We start from the raw sequence: 18,577 nt of genomic DNA, 5'->3' as shown, positions 1-18,577 counted from the left end.
GACACACAGGGAAGGCAGTGATGGGACCTGGGAGGCAGAGATGAGTGTGCTGCATCTTCAAGGCAGGAAAGGCCAAGAATTCCAGCAGCCCCCAGAAGCTAAGAGAGCAGGGGAGTGCAGGGTGATTCCCCCCCTCACCCCCGCCCCAGAACTTCCTGAAGAAACCAACCCAGCTTACATCTTCAGAATGGCAAGTGAATAAACTTCTGTTGTTTAAGCCCCCATGTTTGGTGTCATATTTGGCAGCCCTAAGAACCTCAGACGGTGGTAAACAGTTAATGCAACCATCAAAACACAGATTATAGGAGTTCCCGTTGTGGCATAACAGAAATGAATCCAACTAGTATTAGGATGCAGGTTCCATCCCTGGCCTCACTCAGTGGGTTAAGGATCCGGCATTGCCATGTGTTGTGGTATAGGTTGCAGACCTGGCTCGGATCCTGTATTGTGGCTGTGGCATAGGATGGCAGCTGGAGCTCTGATTCGACCCCTAGCCCGGGAACCTTCATATGCCGCGGGAGTGGCCCTAAAAAAGCAAAAAAAAAAAGCAACCCAGATTATAGTACCCCTGAGCATAGGAGCAGCCAGAGGAAACAAGAATGCAGATGGGTTGCTGTCTTTAACAAAATCCTCAAGAAAGGGACCAAAGAAGGAAGGTGAGCTCACTAAGGAAAGGGACTTGGAGATGATGTAGCGTCATCCTACTCACGTGCAGCTAAAGAAACTGAAGGGATCTGTGCTTTGGCGTCCTTCCCCCTTCGTCCCAAGTGAGATGCACATGGTCCACTCTGTCTCGGGCAGGAAATCTCTGTCCAGCTGGGGCCCTAAATGATTCAGTTGGGTTCCCAGAGAATGGGAAGGTCTCACCAGTAAGATGGTAGCTACCAAGTGCATTTATTCTAGGGCACCTACCCTGTAAGCCACAATGGGAGGAGCAAGAAATATGAACTGTCTTCCAGAAATGCATCCACCATCCCAAGTATGAGACCGCTTACCATCAATCTGTAAGTAAAGTCCAGCCAGAATATCATGGGCTACAACTAAACATTCAAAACAAGGTAGAAGAAAGTGAAAGTGGGAGTACCCGTCGTGGCTCAGTGGTTAACGAACCCGACTAGCATCCATGAGGATGTGGGTTTGATCCCTGGCCTTGCTCAGGGGGTTAAGGATCTGGTGCTGCCGTGAGCTGTGGTGTAGGTCACAGACGAGGGTCAGAATCCCGTGTGGCTGTGGCTGTGGCGTAGGCTGGTGGCTACAGCTCTGACTGGACTCCTAGCCTGGGAACCTCCATATGCCACGGGTGCAGCCCTAAAAGACAAAAAGACAAATAAATAAATAAGGGGAAAGTGTAGAATATTTCCATCAGCGGCATTTAAAACAAGGACAGGATGTTGCTAACGAGCTTAGAGCAGACCAATTCTGTAAAACCAGAAAAGTAGGACAATGCCTGCATGCGCACACGCGCACACACACACACACACACACACACACACACCCCTATTTAATGGTGTTGAAGGACCACAAAAGTAGCCAAAAACTTGAGGGGGTCAAGATCCTTGGAGGAAGGAAAATTCAATGAAAGGATGGACAGGAAGTGGCTGCTGAGAAGGGCAGAGAAACTGATGGAAAATAGGAGCTGTCTCGTGAGACAGGAAGGTCAGCCACAAGAGCTCAAGACCACCAGGAGGCTCAAGATGCAAGAAGATCCCAGAGAGAAGAGAAACACAGGGAAATAAGCCGTCTTGCTCTCGAGACACTCGTGCATTTGTCCAGGGCGCAGGCCGAAAGAGAGGGAAGCAGATCCAAAACGTGCTTTGCTAAGCAGCTGAAACACTCAGCAGAGCTACTGGCAGTCTCGCCACACTGAGGGATTTAAAAAAAAAAAAAAAAAAAAAAAAAAAAAAAAAAGGTGTAGGAGCTGCCAAAGTGGGGGTGCCCAGGCACACATTTCAGGGCTTTGTGGGAGACAGCCTACATCTTCAAAGTCAGGGCAAACCCCCAAATTGGGAGCCTTAAAAAAAAAAAAACACTCAGACTCAAATCAGCTTGCTCCCTAACTGGATTAAGGTGACCTGCTTCTCTCCCCAACTGCCTTGTGGAAGCTCACGAAATTCCCTCCTAAGCAAAGGAACACCTTTGAGCCCTTCTGCAGAGTTTCATACATGAGGTCCAGCCTCCCTGGAAGATGACCAGACACACTCAGAGAGAGTGTGGAGGGAAAACCATCGGAGAACCAGACCCAGCTGTGGTTCCGAGACTGAGATGCTCAGACCCAACCTTTAAAACCAGAGCAGATTTCCACCCCGCTTTAGCACAGACAACTCCTAAAGGGCCACAGACTTAGAACACCTGATACTAGAATGGGACCTGGCGAGGCGTCTTATTACTCAGAAACAGGCTTGTCCTCTGAAGGCTGTTGTTCTGTGTAGAAGACCCTGGGTAAGAGGAGGGAAGTCAGACCCCAAGGCTCGATCCTTGACCCCTTAGTGGTTACTCACATGAAGCCAGTACTTCCCAAACTCCGAAGCTCTTGCATTAGGGCACAGTACTTGAATTTGTAAAGAGTAAAGCTGAATTGGGCAAGAGGATAGAAGAGGGTAGACGGCCTTCATCTGAAGAACAGGAAGCTCAGAATATCAGCAGGGAGATAAACCACAAGGTCCTACTGCATAGCACAGGGAACTGTATTCAATAGCCTATGATAAACCATAACGGAAAAGAATATGAAAAAGCATGTGTGTGTGTGTGTGTGTGTGTATCTTTTTTTTCTTTTCTTTTTTCTTTTTTTTTTTTTTTTTTTTTTTTTTTTTTTGTCTTTTTAGGGCCGTACCCGCAGCATGTGGAGGTTCCCAGGCTAGGGGTCTAATTGGAGCTACAGCCACCGACCTACACCACCGCCACAGCAACTTGGGATCCGAGCCGCGTCTGCAACCTACACCACAGCTCACGGCAACACCGGATCCTTAACCCACTGAGCAAGGTCAGGGATGGAACCCGCAACCTCATGGTTCCTAGTTGGATTCGTTAACCACTGAGCCATGGCGGGAACTCCATATATATACACACACACACATATATGTATATCTGAATCACTTTGCTGTACAGCAGAAATTAACACATTATAAATCAATTACACTTCAAAGAAATTTTTTCCTGCTATTGATTTTATTTTTTTTTATTTTGAAATGATTTTTTTTCTATTATAGCTGGTTTACAGTGTTCTGTCAATTTTCTACTATACAGCAAGGTGACCCAGTTACACATACATGTATACATTCTTTTTTCTCACATTATCATGTTCCATCACAAGTGACCAGATATAATTCCCGGTGCTATACAGCAGGATCTCATTGCTTAACCATTCTGACGGCAATAGTTTGCATCTATTAACCCCAGATTCCCAGTCCATCCCGCTCTCTCCCCCTCCCCCTTCACTTCAAAGAAATTTAAAACATATATCAATAAATAATTTTTAAAATACCAAAAAAAAAAAAAAAGAGTATCAGCAGGGAATTTCCTGTGAGTAGCAGTGGGGGTCAGACCCTAACACAGACTGACTACAGGAAGAAAGAAAATGAAGTTCCCACGTAGAGTTCATTATTACCCCTTTATTTTTATTCATCAGAAGCTAGAGGAGGGGTGGGAGAGGGGGCTTGGAGAATTTTAGTCCCCCTTTCTCTCTCACCCTGCCTCCACATTCATTAAGTCACAAATTAAAGAATTGATAAAATTAAAAGACAAGCCTTTCCATGACCTAGTTCAGTGCTCTTTCTTTGGTCTTTCCTGGCTTCCCTGCTCAGATACTGCATTTTATCCTCTTCCCTTGAGGTGCCCTAAGAGCGATGCAGGCTGTCCCGACTTTCTCCCCAGCCCTGGCACAGGGACGTCTCGGGGGTCACAGCTCCTGGGATGAGACAAGCAGGTGGAAAGGAAAGAGAGGGGCCCCTGGCTTTCCCCACTGGTGCCTCAGGTGGGCTTTGTGGAGGGGAAGCCCTGGGGCTGACAAGGACACAGCCGGGAGGGAACCTCAGCTCCACTGCACCGGGGCAGGGGACAGGCTTTGCTCTGGCCCCACACGCCCGCCCGAGCTCTGGGTGCCTCTGCACACTCAAAACCAAGGAGACGGCTTTTGCCCGCTCACTCCCTTCTCCTAATTACCTTCAGTGGTGAAGCAGTGAAGGCGGGATTCCTCCTCTTGGCTGGGAGTCTGCATTTTTATTGGCACCGTTCTACCCCCGAGACAATAGCAGATTGTCTGTGCGGTGCGCAGAAGGATCTTGTTCGGGCAGGCGGGCTCCAGTCAACATGCTCCACGTCCTCGGCAAAGGCCGCGCCGTGGGCCTTGTTCGAACCCGACTTGCAAGTCTCTTTTATAAAGATGATCACCCTAATTTCAACGGGCCAGGCATGGGGAACTCACGCAGGACTGACACCAAAATACGCCTGGAGTTCCCATCTGGGGCTCAGCGGAAACAAATCTGACTAGCATCCATGAGGACATGGGTTCAATCCCTGGCCTCTATCAGTGGGTTAAGGAGTCAGAGTGGCCATGAGCTGTGGTGTAGGTTACAGACGTGGCTCGGATCCTGCGTTGCTGTGGCTGTGGCGTAGGCTGGCAGCTTTAGCGCCGATTTGACCCCTAACCTGGGAACCTCTATATGCCACAAGTGCGGCCCTAAAAAAAAAAAAAAAAAAAATTAATTAAAAAAAAAAAAAAAAAAAAAAAACTCCTAAAAGAATCTGAGGGAGAAGCAGAAGCAGAGGGAGGATCTACCCCAGTTAGAAAAAGCCCTTCTCTTCCTCATACCTCTGACCTGGTTAAGAGCCTCCAAACAGCTTGGTGTTGGGTAATCCTAACCACAGCCATCACCCCGATAAGGCACTTTCCTGGCAGGAAGGTAAAGCACTTCAAGCAAAGCAGAGCTCCCTAGCAGGGCCCAAGGGTCTGGGCCCCAAACCAGCAAGCACCCTCTGACACCACAGTTCTGCCTCCACCTCCGGCCAGTCCACTGTCCCCTCAGCACCACGCAGGTAACCTCCAGGAAAGGCTCTCTTGGGGAACAAGAAATCTGAGCTAAGAGAAACCATTACTGAGACCCTCGTATAATCACGGTTGATGAAGCACAAAGCATTTTGGACTTCCCTGTCTCAAACATTTATGGGAGGACAGATTTTAAAGATAAGGAAATAGGGAGTTCCCTCTGTGGTGAAGTGAAATTGAATCCAACTAGTATCCATGAGGATGTAGGTTTGACCCCTGGCCTCACTCAGTGGGTCGGGGATCTGGCACTGCTGTGAGCTGTGGTGTAGGTCATAGACGTGGCTTGGATCTGGCGTTGCTGTGGCTGTGATGTAGGCCAGCAGCTGCAGCTCCGATTCGACCTCCTAGCCTGGGAGCTTCCATATGCCATACGTGCAGCCCTAAAAAGCAAATAATAAGGAAGATTCGTCAAGGTAACGTGTCTTGCCAGAGGTCACATGGCTCACAAATGACAAACCTGGTTATAAAATAAACTTTATGGGAGTTCCCGTCATGGCGCAGTGGTTAACGAATCCAACTAGGTTGCGGGTTCGGTCCCTGCCCTTGCTCAGTGGGGTGACGATCCAGCGCTGCCGTGAGCTGTGGTGTAGGTTGCAGATGCGGCTCGGATCCCGCATTGCTGTGGCTCTGGTGTAGGCCGGTGGCTACAGCTCCAATTCGACCCCTAGCCTGGGAACCTCCATATGCTGCAGGAGCGGCCCAAGAAATGGCAAAAAGACAAATAAATAAATAAATAAATAAATAAGCTTTCTGGGGAAGAAAAGACAAGCCCATCCTTCAGAAAAATTCCATATAATTTACGGAGATGCTCTGCCCTCAAGGAAGTGGAACATAACTGTCCCTCCTGTGTGCGGTATGTCCTCCCAGGAGGATGACATGAGATCATGGGGGCGACTTTGCAGTGAAGAAGCCTAACACAATCACAGCCACCAGGTGGCCAAGGTCAATATCAACTGTAAGCGATGTTGTGAGTGTGTACCCTTGACTGGATGTGATGAAAATGGCACGTTACCTCTGCTGTCTGCTTTCCCCAAACCCATCATCCCAGCCCAGTTATGAGAAAAACAGCAAATTCCCACCGAGGGATGTTCTACAGACACCTGACCAGCACTTCTGGAAAGTGGCAAGGTCAGCACAGACATGGAAAGCCTAAGAAACTGTCTCAGCCTGAGGAGCCTAAAGAGATACAACGATTAAATGTAATGTGGCATTCTAGATGGAACCTAAATAAAAAACAGTCATTAGGTGAAAGCTAAATCTGAATACATCATGGACTTTAGTTCATGAGAATGCATTGATAGTGGTACATGAATTGTAACAAATGTGCCATACTAACGCCAGATGCCAATTACAGGGGAGACTGTGTGCTGAGTATACAAGAATGCTCTGTAGTAACTTCCCAACTTTTCTGTAAATCTAAAACTGTTCAAAAATTAAAATTTCATTTCTGCCCCAACATCTCCGACAAACACCTTTCTATCACAACACACCGTCCTTTGTCTTAAGTAAGCCTTTTCTTGGTACGTAATTCAGTTACTTAAGTCTAGTTCCCCAATCAGACACTAGATTCTGAGAAGGCAGGGACCACGCCAGGTTTTGCTGAGTATTAAACCCCTACCACTTTTCACAGTGCCTGACATATAGGAGGCGCTCAATAATGCTGAAGGAAAGACACGAGTCCCAAGGGTGTTTAAAAGAGAGTTCTCTATTAAATTCAAGCATGCAACCCTAGGTTAGATAGGCTGCTAAAACATTTAGAGTATCAAAACAAGAAAATAGGATCCCAGTGCAGATTTCAACTAAGGTATTAATTCTGATGGTGACGATTAACATGGACATTTAAGAACAAGGTACAAACCACATGATCCAGCAATCCTACTCCTGGGCATATACCCTCAAAAGATGAAAACTCTAAATCAAAAAGATACATGCACCCAAATGTTCACAGCAGCACTGTTTACAATCATGGAATACAAGATATGGAAACAACCCAAGTGCCCATTGACAATTTAAGATGTGATATACACATGCGTGCGTGCACACACACACACACACACACACACACACACACACACACACACACACAGGAATATTACTCAGCCATAAAAAAGAATAAATATTGCCATTTATAGCCACAGATTATCATACTAAGTGATGTAAGTCAGGCAGAGAAAGACAAATATATCACTTACAAGTTAATCTAAAAAATAATACAAATGAATCTACAAGCAAAACAGAAATAGACTCACAGACATAAAAAAAAACTTATGGTTACTAAAGGGGAAAGGAAGTGGAGGGGGAGGGGTAAACTAGGAGGATGGATACAAACTTACTACACCTAAAATAGATAAGCAACAAGGATTTACTATACAGCACAGGAGACTATATTTAATATCTTACAATACCCTATAATGGAAAATAATCTGAAAATACACATGCATATATTTATACATACACAATAGAGTCGCCTTGCTATACACCTGAAACAAACACAATATTGTAGATCAATTCTGTTTCAATTAAAAAATAGAAATAAAAAAAATTTCTAAAGAACAAAGCACAAACTAGAGCAAGGCTACAAACATGAGTTGGAACCCACATTCCAAAGAAGAGGAATCAAAGAGTCAATGAACTTTGAGATAGGTACAAACAACACAGCATGACACTACAAGTCGGTGATACCAGTGTACTCACAGGATTACAGCATTTGTAGGCCTGAAAGTTCTCCTTCCACTGCCTTGGCTTGGTGGCTTTATTCAAAATTCTGTGTAGAGTTTAAGAGTCCCTACAGAAAGAAGACAAAATATTCAAATGGTTGCAGAATAAATAATTGCTCCTTGAGGAAAAGTTAAAAAGTTGAAAAAGTTAGCCAGAAAAGGAAAGAGCTAATAAGGGATGCAAATAACAATTACTTAATATGGAACGAGTGTTTCTAGACCACTTTTGTGACTTCACAGAAAACCAGACAAGAGAAAAATATGCTTAAACTGCCATGAGCCTTTATCATCAAAAATTTCCTCTTTTAATCCTGGCTAGCTTGAAAATTAGAAGGGTCAGCCACCTGGTTGACATGGCCCTACCAAGAAAGAAGAATGGCCTTCAAGAGAGGCTTTGATACCCTTCAACCTAAGAGTCTATGATTTGACTCTTCTTGACTCTGCACGTAAATAAAGTCTTGGCCACCAAGGCTTTCTTCCACCACCACCAACCATTCCACAACCTTCACATGGGCAGAACCCACTTCTGTTCTGTTCACCTTTCTTCTCGGCATCGAACTTGAGTGTCTGGCTGTTGGTGCTCAATCAATACTTGTTGAACAAGCACATTAATAAGTAAATCAACCTTGGGTCATGAAAAAGATGACCCACCATGAGACTTATGAGAACTCCGAGAAAAACAAGAACAAAAGGATGTTGCTATCATTGATTTCTACGCAATCATCTAAAAAACTTACATAGATATTCTGAAGAAACACCTAGGAAAGGAAAGGAATTAAAGCAGGGCCTGACCTATTATAACCACTGCAGCAAATGTAATTTCCAAGATGGCCATGTTAAATATATAACCCATCCCACATAACCCATCCCACACACATTTTTTTTTTTTTTGTCTTTTTGGGACCACACCCGCAGCATATGGAGGTTCCCAGGCTAGGGGTTCAATCAGAGCAACAGCTGTCGGCCTACGCCACAGCCACAGCCACAGCCACAGCCACAGTCACGCAGGATCTGAGCTGTGTCTGTGACCTACACCACAGCTCATGGCAACACCAGATCCTTAATCCACCGAGCGAGGCCAGGAATGGAACCCAAATCCTCATACTAGACGGGTTCGTTAACCACTCAGCCACGGCAGGAACTCCCCATGGCCCTTCTTAGAAAGTGACATTGACATGCCTCTGTTTCAGGGTTACATTCCCTTTCCTTGAACCCATGCATACCTTGTAACTGTCCCAAAAGTTACAAAAATCAAGCAGTGTGATTTCTGAGTTTAAGTTACACAAGGCAGTATGTGGCTTTCTCCTTCTCTCTCTCCCCCTTAGCATGCTTACCCTTGCAACCCAGCCACAATGTTGGGAAGAAGTCCAGGCCACCTTGAAACGTCACATATGGTGACCTCAACATCAAGCACTAGACACGTGAATGAATGAGGCTTCAGACAACGCCAGCCCCCAGCCCTCCACCTGGAGCCCCTGTCCCCATGGAGCAATTTCTCCTGTGCGCTGCCTGAATTCCAAACCCACCTAAATTGTAAAAGAGAATATATAATTATTTCTGTTTGAAACCACTGAGTTTCCGGTAATTTGCTACCTAGTGATAGTAACTAATACAAGTATTACTAAATGCTATCTTTCTTGGTTTAATTGGCTTGACTATCCCCAGTGCAGCTGAACAAATTTGGGGAACATCTATTCCCGTGTGCCTGGCAGAGCGCTGGTCACTAGGAATACACACACTTGAGCCAAGCCCCTCCCTTCCACCAGCTTCCTGTAGGGAATGAACACAAATAAAAAGTAAATTTCAGAATAATATGATCTGTCTTTTTTACCACCCTAGTGGGTCCTTCCTGGCTCAAACTTGGATCCTGAAATGCGGAGCTCGTGACCCCTGTGGGCACCTCTTGAACTGATTGGCATGTGATCGTTTGGCTTTTCTTTTTTTTCTTTTTTTTCTTTTTTCTTTTCTTTCTTTCCTTCTTTCTTTTTTTTCCCAGGCTAGGGGTCAAATCGGAGCTACAGCTGCCAGCCTACACCACAGCCACAGCCACGTCAGATCTGAGCGGTGTCTGTGACCTGCACCACCGCTCATGGCAACACCGGATCCTTAACCCACTGAGCGAGGCCAGGGATCGAACCTGCATCCTCATGGATGCTAGTCAGACTCGTTAACCACTGAGCCACAATGGGAACTCCTTGTTTGGCTTTTCTTATGATGGCGGGGACAAGAAATGCAGTTAAACAAGGAGGCATGGATGATATTTTCAGTGGCAGAGTTCCTGAGATCCAGAATGGGGCGGGGGGCAACCTGCTACACACCCGGGTCTGATTCGGAGTCTGAGAGGAGAGTAAATTGAGAAGTGAAGCAAGCCAAGGTCCTGAAAGATCCTGTGAGACCCTTGGTGAGGTCAAGGCTGTTTCGGGAGCCCAGGTTGAAGGCAAAGTCTGCAAGACATCAAGTCCTGAATTACCGTGCTGGTTATTTCTCTTTGGATTAATACATTCAATATCTGGGGATTTTAATTTTGATAAAACACACATAGCCTAAAATGCACTGTTTTAACCATTTTAAGTGTTCTGTTCAATGGCATTAAGTACATTGACAATATTGTGCAACTACCACCATCATTTATCTCCAGAACTTTTTCATCTTTCCAAACTGAAACGACACATCCATTCAACAGTAACTCCCCGTTTCCCCTCCTCCCAGCCGCTGGGCACGTTCATTCGACTTTCAGTCTCTAAAAACTTGACTATTCTAGGTGTTGGTTCACAAACTCAGGAGCTTCCCAGTGAACTCTAAAACAGAGGTGCAGGGAGAGACCCAAGACAGAGGCAGCCTGCTTCAGGTTGGGAGGTGGTAGTTTTTGGGGGCGGGTTTTTTTTTTTTTTTTTTGTCTTTTTGCCATTTCTTGGGCCACTCCCTCGGCATATGGAGGTTCCAGGCCTACGCCAGAGCCACAGCAACGCAGGATCCAAGCCGAGTCTGCAACCTACACCACAGCTCACGGCAAAGCTGGATCCTTAACCCACTGAGCAAGGCCAGGGATCGAACCCGCAACCTCATGGTTCCTAGTCGGATTCGTTAACCACTGAGCCACGATGGGAACTCCAGGAGGTGGTAGTTTTAACAAGCAAAGGAACTTACTTTCGAGGTTCATCTTCAGCCATGTGAGACGAGTAGCTGTCCGCCTCTGCCCACCAGCATCTTAACAGTTACAAAGTCTTAACGAGGTTCAGGCATGAATACATCCCGATGGTCTCAACACACGCTGCTCTCTAAAGCCTGCATCCTTGCAGACGGCTCCTAGCGTGGGGATGGCGGGTAAAACATACATTCAAAGGACTGGGCAGGGGGAGGAGCCTCCGGTGGCAGGTCCAGCCCGCAGGTGAACCAGCGGTCATGTTCCCTCAGTGACCTCCTCCAACACGCCACCCTTCACAATGGGCTCTTACAATTTCACACGTCCCTCTTTTTTCTGCAACATGCCCTAAATGGTCAGCAAGGGATTCCACTCATTTGGTGGCTCTCTGGCTAAACTGGAGGCAGATACTGCAGCAAGATACAGGCAGGGGCAAGGAAAACACAGATTAAGATAAGGATTCTCCTGGAGTTCCCATTGTGGCTCCATGGGTTAAGAACCTGACTAGTATCCATGAGGATGTGGGTTCAATCCCTGGCCTCACTCAGTGGGTTAAGAATCTATCACTGCTACAAACTGCAGCACAGGTCATAGACATGGCTTGGATCCACTGTTGCTATGGCGTAGGCTGGCAGCTGCAGGTCTGATTCAACCCCTAGCCTGGGAACTTCCCTATGCTGCAGGTGTGGCTGTAAAAAGAATAAATACATACATAAATAAGATAAGGATTCCCCAGAGTTCCCATTGTGGCTCAGCGGTTAACGAATCCAACTAGGAACCCTGGGGTTGCGGGTTCCATCCCTGGCCTCGCTCAGTGGGTTCGGGATCCAGCGTTGCCGTGAGCTGTGGTGTAGGTTGCAGACAAGCAGCTCGAATCCCGCAATGCTATGGCTGTGGTGTAGGCCAGCGAGTACAGCTTCAATTCGACCCCTAGCCTGGGAACTGCCATATGCTGTGGGTGCGGCCCTAAAAAGCAAAAAAAAAAGAAAGAAAAAAAAACAGCTGACACATTAGCAGACTCATCAGCTATGAACACACAACAGTCTGTTTGGATAATGACACAGGTACCTTCTGCAAGGCAGTAATAATATCCAAGGCCATCCTGTTTTGGAGGACAGCTTTTCTTCCTACAGATTTCAGGATTCAGTAATGACAGGCTTTGTCAGCTAGCATTTAAGTCTTGCTCCAGGCCAGTGGAAGGAACAAAGACTGTGGCCAAATGATCGTACCAGTGGAAAACAGAACATGCCCATCTGGCCTGGAGATGAGGGAAACTGGCAATGTTTATCACTCTGGGGTGAAGTCTGGCCTTTGCCCAGGGAACACCTGGGGCGCAGCGGCCCAATCTCCCAGGTGGAAACCACAGCCAAAGATTTATACCATATAACCCCTGGTTCCCACTGGGGACGACCCAATAAATACCTGGGCAGTGCAGCCAGTCAGTGCCACACTCGTTCCTATCTTTAATGTGACAGAATGACTGCACAGTTCCAGGGATACCCATCCTATATTCCTGTTATTATTGTGTTGGTTCTATTTAGAGTGACTTTTCTAGTCTCAACATAGTGATGCCCAGGTGCTCAAAGATCTATTACTTGGGTGATGACATGAATCCACCCCAAATCTAAGTGTAGCTCCTCCAGTGGTGGTATTTTTAGGACCTTGTTGATCAGCTTCCTGAGCTGCCTGTGTAGTTCGATTGATAGAAAAACAATACCCATACCTACCTACAGTGTGTGTCACTGGCCTGGTATCTGGATCAGTATGCATGACATTAGGGAATTAGGAGCACTACTCCTAGCTTATTCTTTCTTTTTTTATTTTAATTTTTAAAATTTTATTAACGAGTTCCCTTTGTGGCTCAACGGTTAATGAACCCAGCTAGGATCCATGAGGATGTGGGTTTGATCCCTGGCCTTGCTTAGTGGGTTAAGGAGCCAGTGTTGCCGTGAGCCGTGGTATAGGTCACAGACGTGGCTCGGATCCAGCATTGCTGTGGCTGTGGTATAGGCTGGCAGCTGTAGCATCAATTCGATCCTTAGCCTGGGAACTTCCATATGCCATGGTGTGGCCCTAAAAAATAAATTTAAAAAAAAAATCTATTGAAAGATAGTTGATTTACAATGTTGTATTAATTTTTGCTGTACAGGAAAGTGATTCAGATCCATATGCCAATCCCACCCGGGAACTACAGTCACCACTCTTTCGAAGCACCTAATCTGCTGTATCTATGGCAGGGTCAGTTGCTAGGGTTCGTAGCCATGCTCTGGCACCAGCTTCCTGATTTGCCAGGGGGTGTCGGTGTCTTAGAAGCCAGATGAGGAAGACAGAGGGGATGTATTTCCACACAGCCTGAGCCACAAGGGCTTATTCACGATCATCCACCCCTCAGCTTCCCACTGTCCAAGCCTTAGGTTTCATCCCCTTAGCACAGCCCAACTACCAGTGCAAAGGGTTAAGGGCCGGGGCTCCCAAGGGAGCACCAGCCAGACTGCTGGGCTCAGCCCATGGGCTGCTGAGGATCATTCCTCTTTCTAGCCAGATGGTGTCAGTGTTGGGCTGACTAGACCCTGTGGATGGGTTCGCTGAGACTAGACAACCGTACACTACTTACCAGCGGGTTTTCTGCCCATGCGCTGTCTCGCAAACGTTCCAGTAAAGCCTACAGAGGGTCTTGCTGCAGAAGCAAGACTTCATATGTTAACATTACATCATCAATGCAATGGGTCCTTTTACTGATGGGGGAAAGAGAACGGGGCCAGATCTCAGGCTACCATCCCATGACACATGGGACTGTGCAGGTAGCCTTGGGCAGCATTTGAAAGGTCCGTTGTTGCCCCTCCCATGTGAAAGCAAATGAACCTTGTGACTGGTGGCCAGAGCTACACTGAGAAAAGCATTTGCTCAAGGTACATTCCTAGAACCGAGGCCAAGGTCTCTGAGACGGTGGCAATATTGAGCACGGCTGCATGGGTTGGAGGCACTGCCTTGTTCAATTCTCAGTAGCCCATGATCATCTCCGTGAGCTTTTTGCTTTTTAGGGCTGTACATGTGTCATATGGAGCTGAATCAGAACTGCAGCTGATGGCCACAGCCACAGCAACACCAGATCCTGGCCACGTCTTCGACCTACACCACAGCTCACAGCAACACCAGAGTTACTATATATACTATATATAATATAATGTAGAGTTACTATATATACTATATATAATATAATGCTTTTGCTTTGCTCAAATTATTTGACCAAGGTCTTTCCTAGAAGACTTCAAATGGATGAATTTTGTCATCAGGGCTTTTGTTCATGTTAATATTTGGGGGGGTGAGCTAAAGTCTAAATTCAGATTTTTTTTTAATAATTTGACAATGTTCATGGAAAAAGACTCCCTTATAGAGACCTAAGCCTCTTAAGCAGCTTATGAAATTTCTTCCTAAGTTGTATGTTTCCCAGATCACAGAGAAGAACAGAAAATTTAGTCTGCCCCCTCAGTTTCCAAAACTAGAATAATACCAGCAACTTTTTTATTTTTTATTTTTTTTGTCTTTTTGTCTTTTGTTGTTGTTGTTGCTATTTCTTGGGCCGCTCCCGCGGCATATGGAGGTTCCCAAGCTAGGGGTTGATCGGAGCTGTAGCCACCGGCCTACGCCAGAGCCACAGCAACGCGGGATCCGAACCGCGTCTGCAACCTACACCACAGCTCACGGCAACGCCAGATCGTTAACCCACTGAGCAAGGGCAGGGACCGAACCCGCAACCTCATGGTTCCTAGTCGGATTCGTTAACCACTGCGCCACGACAGGAACTCCCAGCAACTTTCTAATGCAATAGAAAAGCAACAGAAATTACAGGAACTTTCTTCTTACTCCAAACTGCCCCTAAATCCAACATTCCACTGGCTTCTGGACAGTAGATATTGAAGGAGGCACATTTCAAACGTCAGTTTTCTATAGAATATGTCTACAAAAATATTAATTTTAATATTGTTCATAGTTGTCCTCAAAACTGGTAAGCTAGTAATTATAAAATATCCTATGTGTATACTACAAGCTTTAAAGTTCTCAACCTATAATGTCTTACATTTTTGGTCTCTTTCACATGTCCCACATCATTGCATCTCAACCATAATCCTGGTTATATGGCAAGCGCCCTCTTTCCTTATTCCATTTCCTTCTGAGAGAAACTGACCTAGGTCTGCCCGTCGATGGGAGGGAGGAAACAGAAGGGAGCAATACTTACAATGGACAATATAGATACATAGAAAATAAATATATATAAAATATATATAAACGTGTACAATAACATATTGACATAGATCCTTAATGCCTCAACCAAAACTACAAAGCACCAAACAAACAGCACACCTCAACAAAACGAGAAACGGATGCAAGAAACATCAAGGAATGAATTACGAACAGGTGTGTCCCCACCTGGCTCTCTCACCTACTCTCTTCTTTCCCCTTGACCATGAAAATTCTACCCAGCCTTGGTTGGGGGGTGTTTACCTGGCTCTGTTCAATATTCTTCCATGCCTCTTGCTTGTAGCGTAGTATTTTTATACTTCGCTTCTGCAGAGTTCTGACTTTTGTCACTGATTTTCCTACAACTCAAAAGCTGTTTTCAAGGAGTTCCCATTGTGGCGCAGCAGAAACAAATCCGACTAGGAACCATGAGGTTGCAGGTTTGATCCCTGGCCTCGCTCAGTGGGTTAAGGATCCAGCGTTGCCGTGAGCTGTGGTGTAGGTTGCAGATGGGGCTCGGATCTGACATTGCTGTGGCTGTGGCATAGGCCGGCAGCAATATCTCCGATTAGACCCCTAGCCTGGAAACCTTCATATGCCGAGGGTGCAGCACCAAAAGGACAAAAAGATTTTTAAGAAAATGTTTTCAACTATTATCCCTGCTACGAATGGCATATGTGTATTTGAGAACATGAAAGTAAATGTTGGCTTCTTTTTATTAGTCAAGCCCATTACTTGTTGGTCCTGGCATTGCTGTTCTAATAACCAGACCCCGAGAATGCTTAGTGCCGCCTCCCCTGCTGCCTGAGTGTGGAATGCACGGTACAACTCACAGGAAGACCGGGGAGAAGGGTAGAGGGTAATATTTCTGGTTATTATCTCACTAGACTAAAGAAGAATCTGCAGTTATTTTTGCTACTCATTTCAAAATAAGTATAGCAAAACGCAAGCATGATGAACTTCTAAGGGACAGCTCAGTCGTACATTTCCCTAATGGAGCAGGATCTCCAGGGATGAATTCTAGATAGAATGATTCTTAGAACATCTCTCTAGAGCTATGATTTTTATTCGGTATGGCGCATTATCATCAGCTGGGAGTTTGGGGGAAATCAACATCCCAGCCTCCGTTTCTGGAGGGTCCAATGCCACCTGCTGCATGACAGCGAATGACAGCACATTTCCTTCCAGAGTTTGAAGTTGTGGGCTTTTGGTCTAGTAGTACTGCTGATCTCTTTTTTCTTTTCTTTTCTTTTCCTTTTTTCTTTTCTTTTCTCTCTCTCTCTTTCTCTTTCTTCCTTTCTCTCTCTCTTCCTTTCTCTCTCCCTCTCTCTTTCTTTCTCTCTCTGGCTGCCCCACAGCATAAAATGGAGTCCCCGGAGCAGGGATCAGATCTGAGCCACAGCTGGGACCTACACTTGTGGTTGCCACAATGCTGGATCCTTGAACTTATTCTGCCTGGCAGAGCATGGCACCTGTGTCCTAACACTGCCAAGACGCCACAGACTCCGTTGTGCCACAGCAGGAACTCCTGATCCCTTCCTTTCTTATCATGTGCTTCCCTCTGTATCTAGCTCCTTGTGTACAGATGATAGAAACAGGGAGTTCTCTTGCGGCACAGAGGTTTAGGGATCTGGCATTGTCACTGCTGTGGCTCGCGTCGCTGCTGTGGAGCAGGTTTGATCCCTAGCTTGGGAACTTCCACATACCAAGGGTGAGGCTAAAAACAAAAAAACAAGTGCTAGAAAGTTACAAGTGTCAAGATCAACACATGAGTCAGCCTTCTTGCAGGGGAAAGCTAAGGCACGTAAAACAGATTTTAGAGGATTAATGAGCATTTCTTGCTTTGTGACCTCTCTGAGAGCCCTTCTGGTTTTCCTATCTTTGTGCACACAGCACAGCTCTCTGCAGGGCTGTATCTCCAGGGCAGGGTGGGAGCCTTGTGACAGATCAAAACTGTTTGTGCTGAGAAAGCAGGTACTTTCTCTATAATCCTGTAAAGAGAGCAGAATTGGATGAATTACCATATGGTTCTTGTCTCAGAAAATATAATTTTGTTTCAAATAGTATCTTTCCTTCTCAATCCTGGAGGAGCCTACACATGATGAAGAGAGGCCGTTTTACTTTTTTACCTAACAGTAAGACTAGATTTGGGAGCCAGATGAAGCCTGGACTTGGATATCAGCTCTCTTGCAAGCTCAGACAATTTGCTTAACCAATGCCTCAGTTTCCTCACCTGTCTGTTGGGAAGCGCCATGTGTACCGGAGGATTAGGGGAGCTTTATGCCAAAGAAAAAGCTAGGCATTATTAGCACATCTTTGCTCAGTGTGTTTGCTGACCAGGCTGCCAGTTAGTGTTAGCAGATGCCTCCAGGACTTGAAGTAAGCCCTCGCCTGATGTGGGCATTTTATCTGCCAGTCCCTTTGAAAGGGGTGATTATAAGAGGATCATGTTGACCTAGTGCTGGCTCCTTGTATCTTTTCTGTGGCAAGTGGAATTAAAGCAAAGGGTGCTCAGATGACAGTTGATGTTGAGGGGTGCAATCACGCAAAGAGGGAAGGGAGTTGCCTGTTTGCCGAGCAATAAAGCAGTCCATCCAGCTGGTGGGGGTGGAGGCCCTGGCATAGACCTCACCGGGCTGGAGCACCCCGCAGCCCGTGCCTCAGAGTTTCACTGCGAGCTGATGAGAGGATGGGACTTTGCAATTGGTGACTCATTCTTTTGCTCAAGGAGCCAGTGCTCTGAAATCCTAGTTGGGAAGTGATGACAAAATAGGCTAGTAGGCAGATTGCTTCTAATTCCAGGATAAATTACTCCACCAACTTTCTCTTACATTTTTTTCCCCTTTTTAATTCTTTTTTGGGCCTCACCCACGGTACATGGAAGTTCCCAAGCTAGGGGTAGAATCGGAGCTACAGCTGTCAGCCTATACCACAGCCACAGCAACAGGGAATCCAAGCCACGTCTGCAACCTACACCACAGCTCATGGCAACACTGGATCCTTAACCCACCGAGGGAGGCCAGAGATCAAACCCACATCCTCATGGATACATGAGCCACAACGGGAACTCCCAAAGCAGGACTTTTAAATGCTACAAATATTTTAAGCAGCCATAGAAAAACAAAAAAACAAAAAAAAGTCCTGCTTTATGATGGCTTACAGCTCTGTTTTGGTAAAAAAAAATTTCTGGAACCAGGTTATCAGGGGGGAAGATGTTAAGGTTGCCAAGAATCTCTGGCCTGGATAAGTTTAGAGAAGACCAAAATGTTTCTGGGTTTAAAATTAATTTTTCTTGGGAGTTCCCATCATGGCACAGCAGAAACAAATCCAACTAGGAACCATGAGGTGTGTGTTTGATCCCTGGCCTTGCTCAGTGGGTTGCCGTGAGCTGTGGTGAAGTCGAAGACACAGCTTGGATCTGGTGTTGCTGTGGTTCTG

The 18,577-nt window shown here is 46.1% G+C and overlaps 1 protein-coding gene across 1 annotated transcript in view; it reads right to left on the bottom strand.

The window, feature by feature from the left end:
• LOC146398650 (uncharacterized) overlaps positions 1-18,577 on the bottom strand; it is a 37,056-nt gene that overhangs the window by 16,284 nt on the left and 2,195 nt on the right. Inside the window, exon 2 of the mRNA XM_084982076.1 lies at positions 10,077-10,202. Within this exon, the coding sequence (XP_084838202.1) occupies positions 10,077-10,202 (126 nt within the window). The remainder of the gene's footprint in view (positions 1-10,076; positions 10,203-18,577) is intronic.

This window comes from Sus scrofa, chromosome 11 (genome assembly GCF_054392235.1).
Source record: "Sus scrofa isolate SSC_HxYL_T2T_F1_AM1 chromosome 11, Sscrofa_HxYL_maternal_Yorkshire_Landrace_v2.0, whole genome shotgun sequence".
Lineage (NCBI taxonomy): Eukaryota > Metazoa > Chordata > Mammalia > Artiodactyla > Suidae > Sus > Sus scrofa.
Note: the sequence above shows the minus strand (reverse complement) of the source record. Positions and strands in the feature narration are given on the sequence as shown.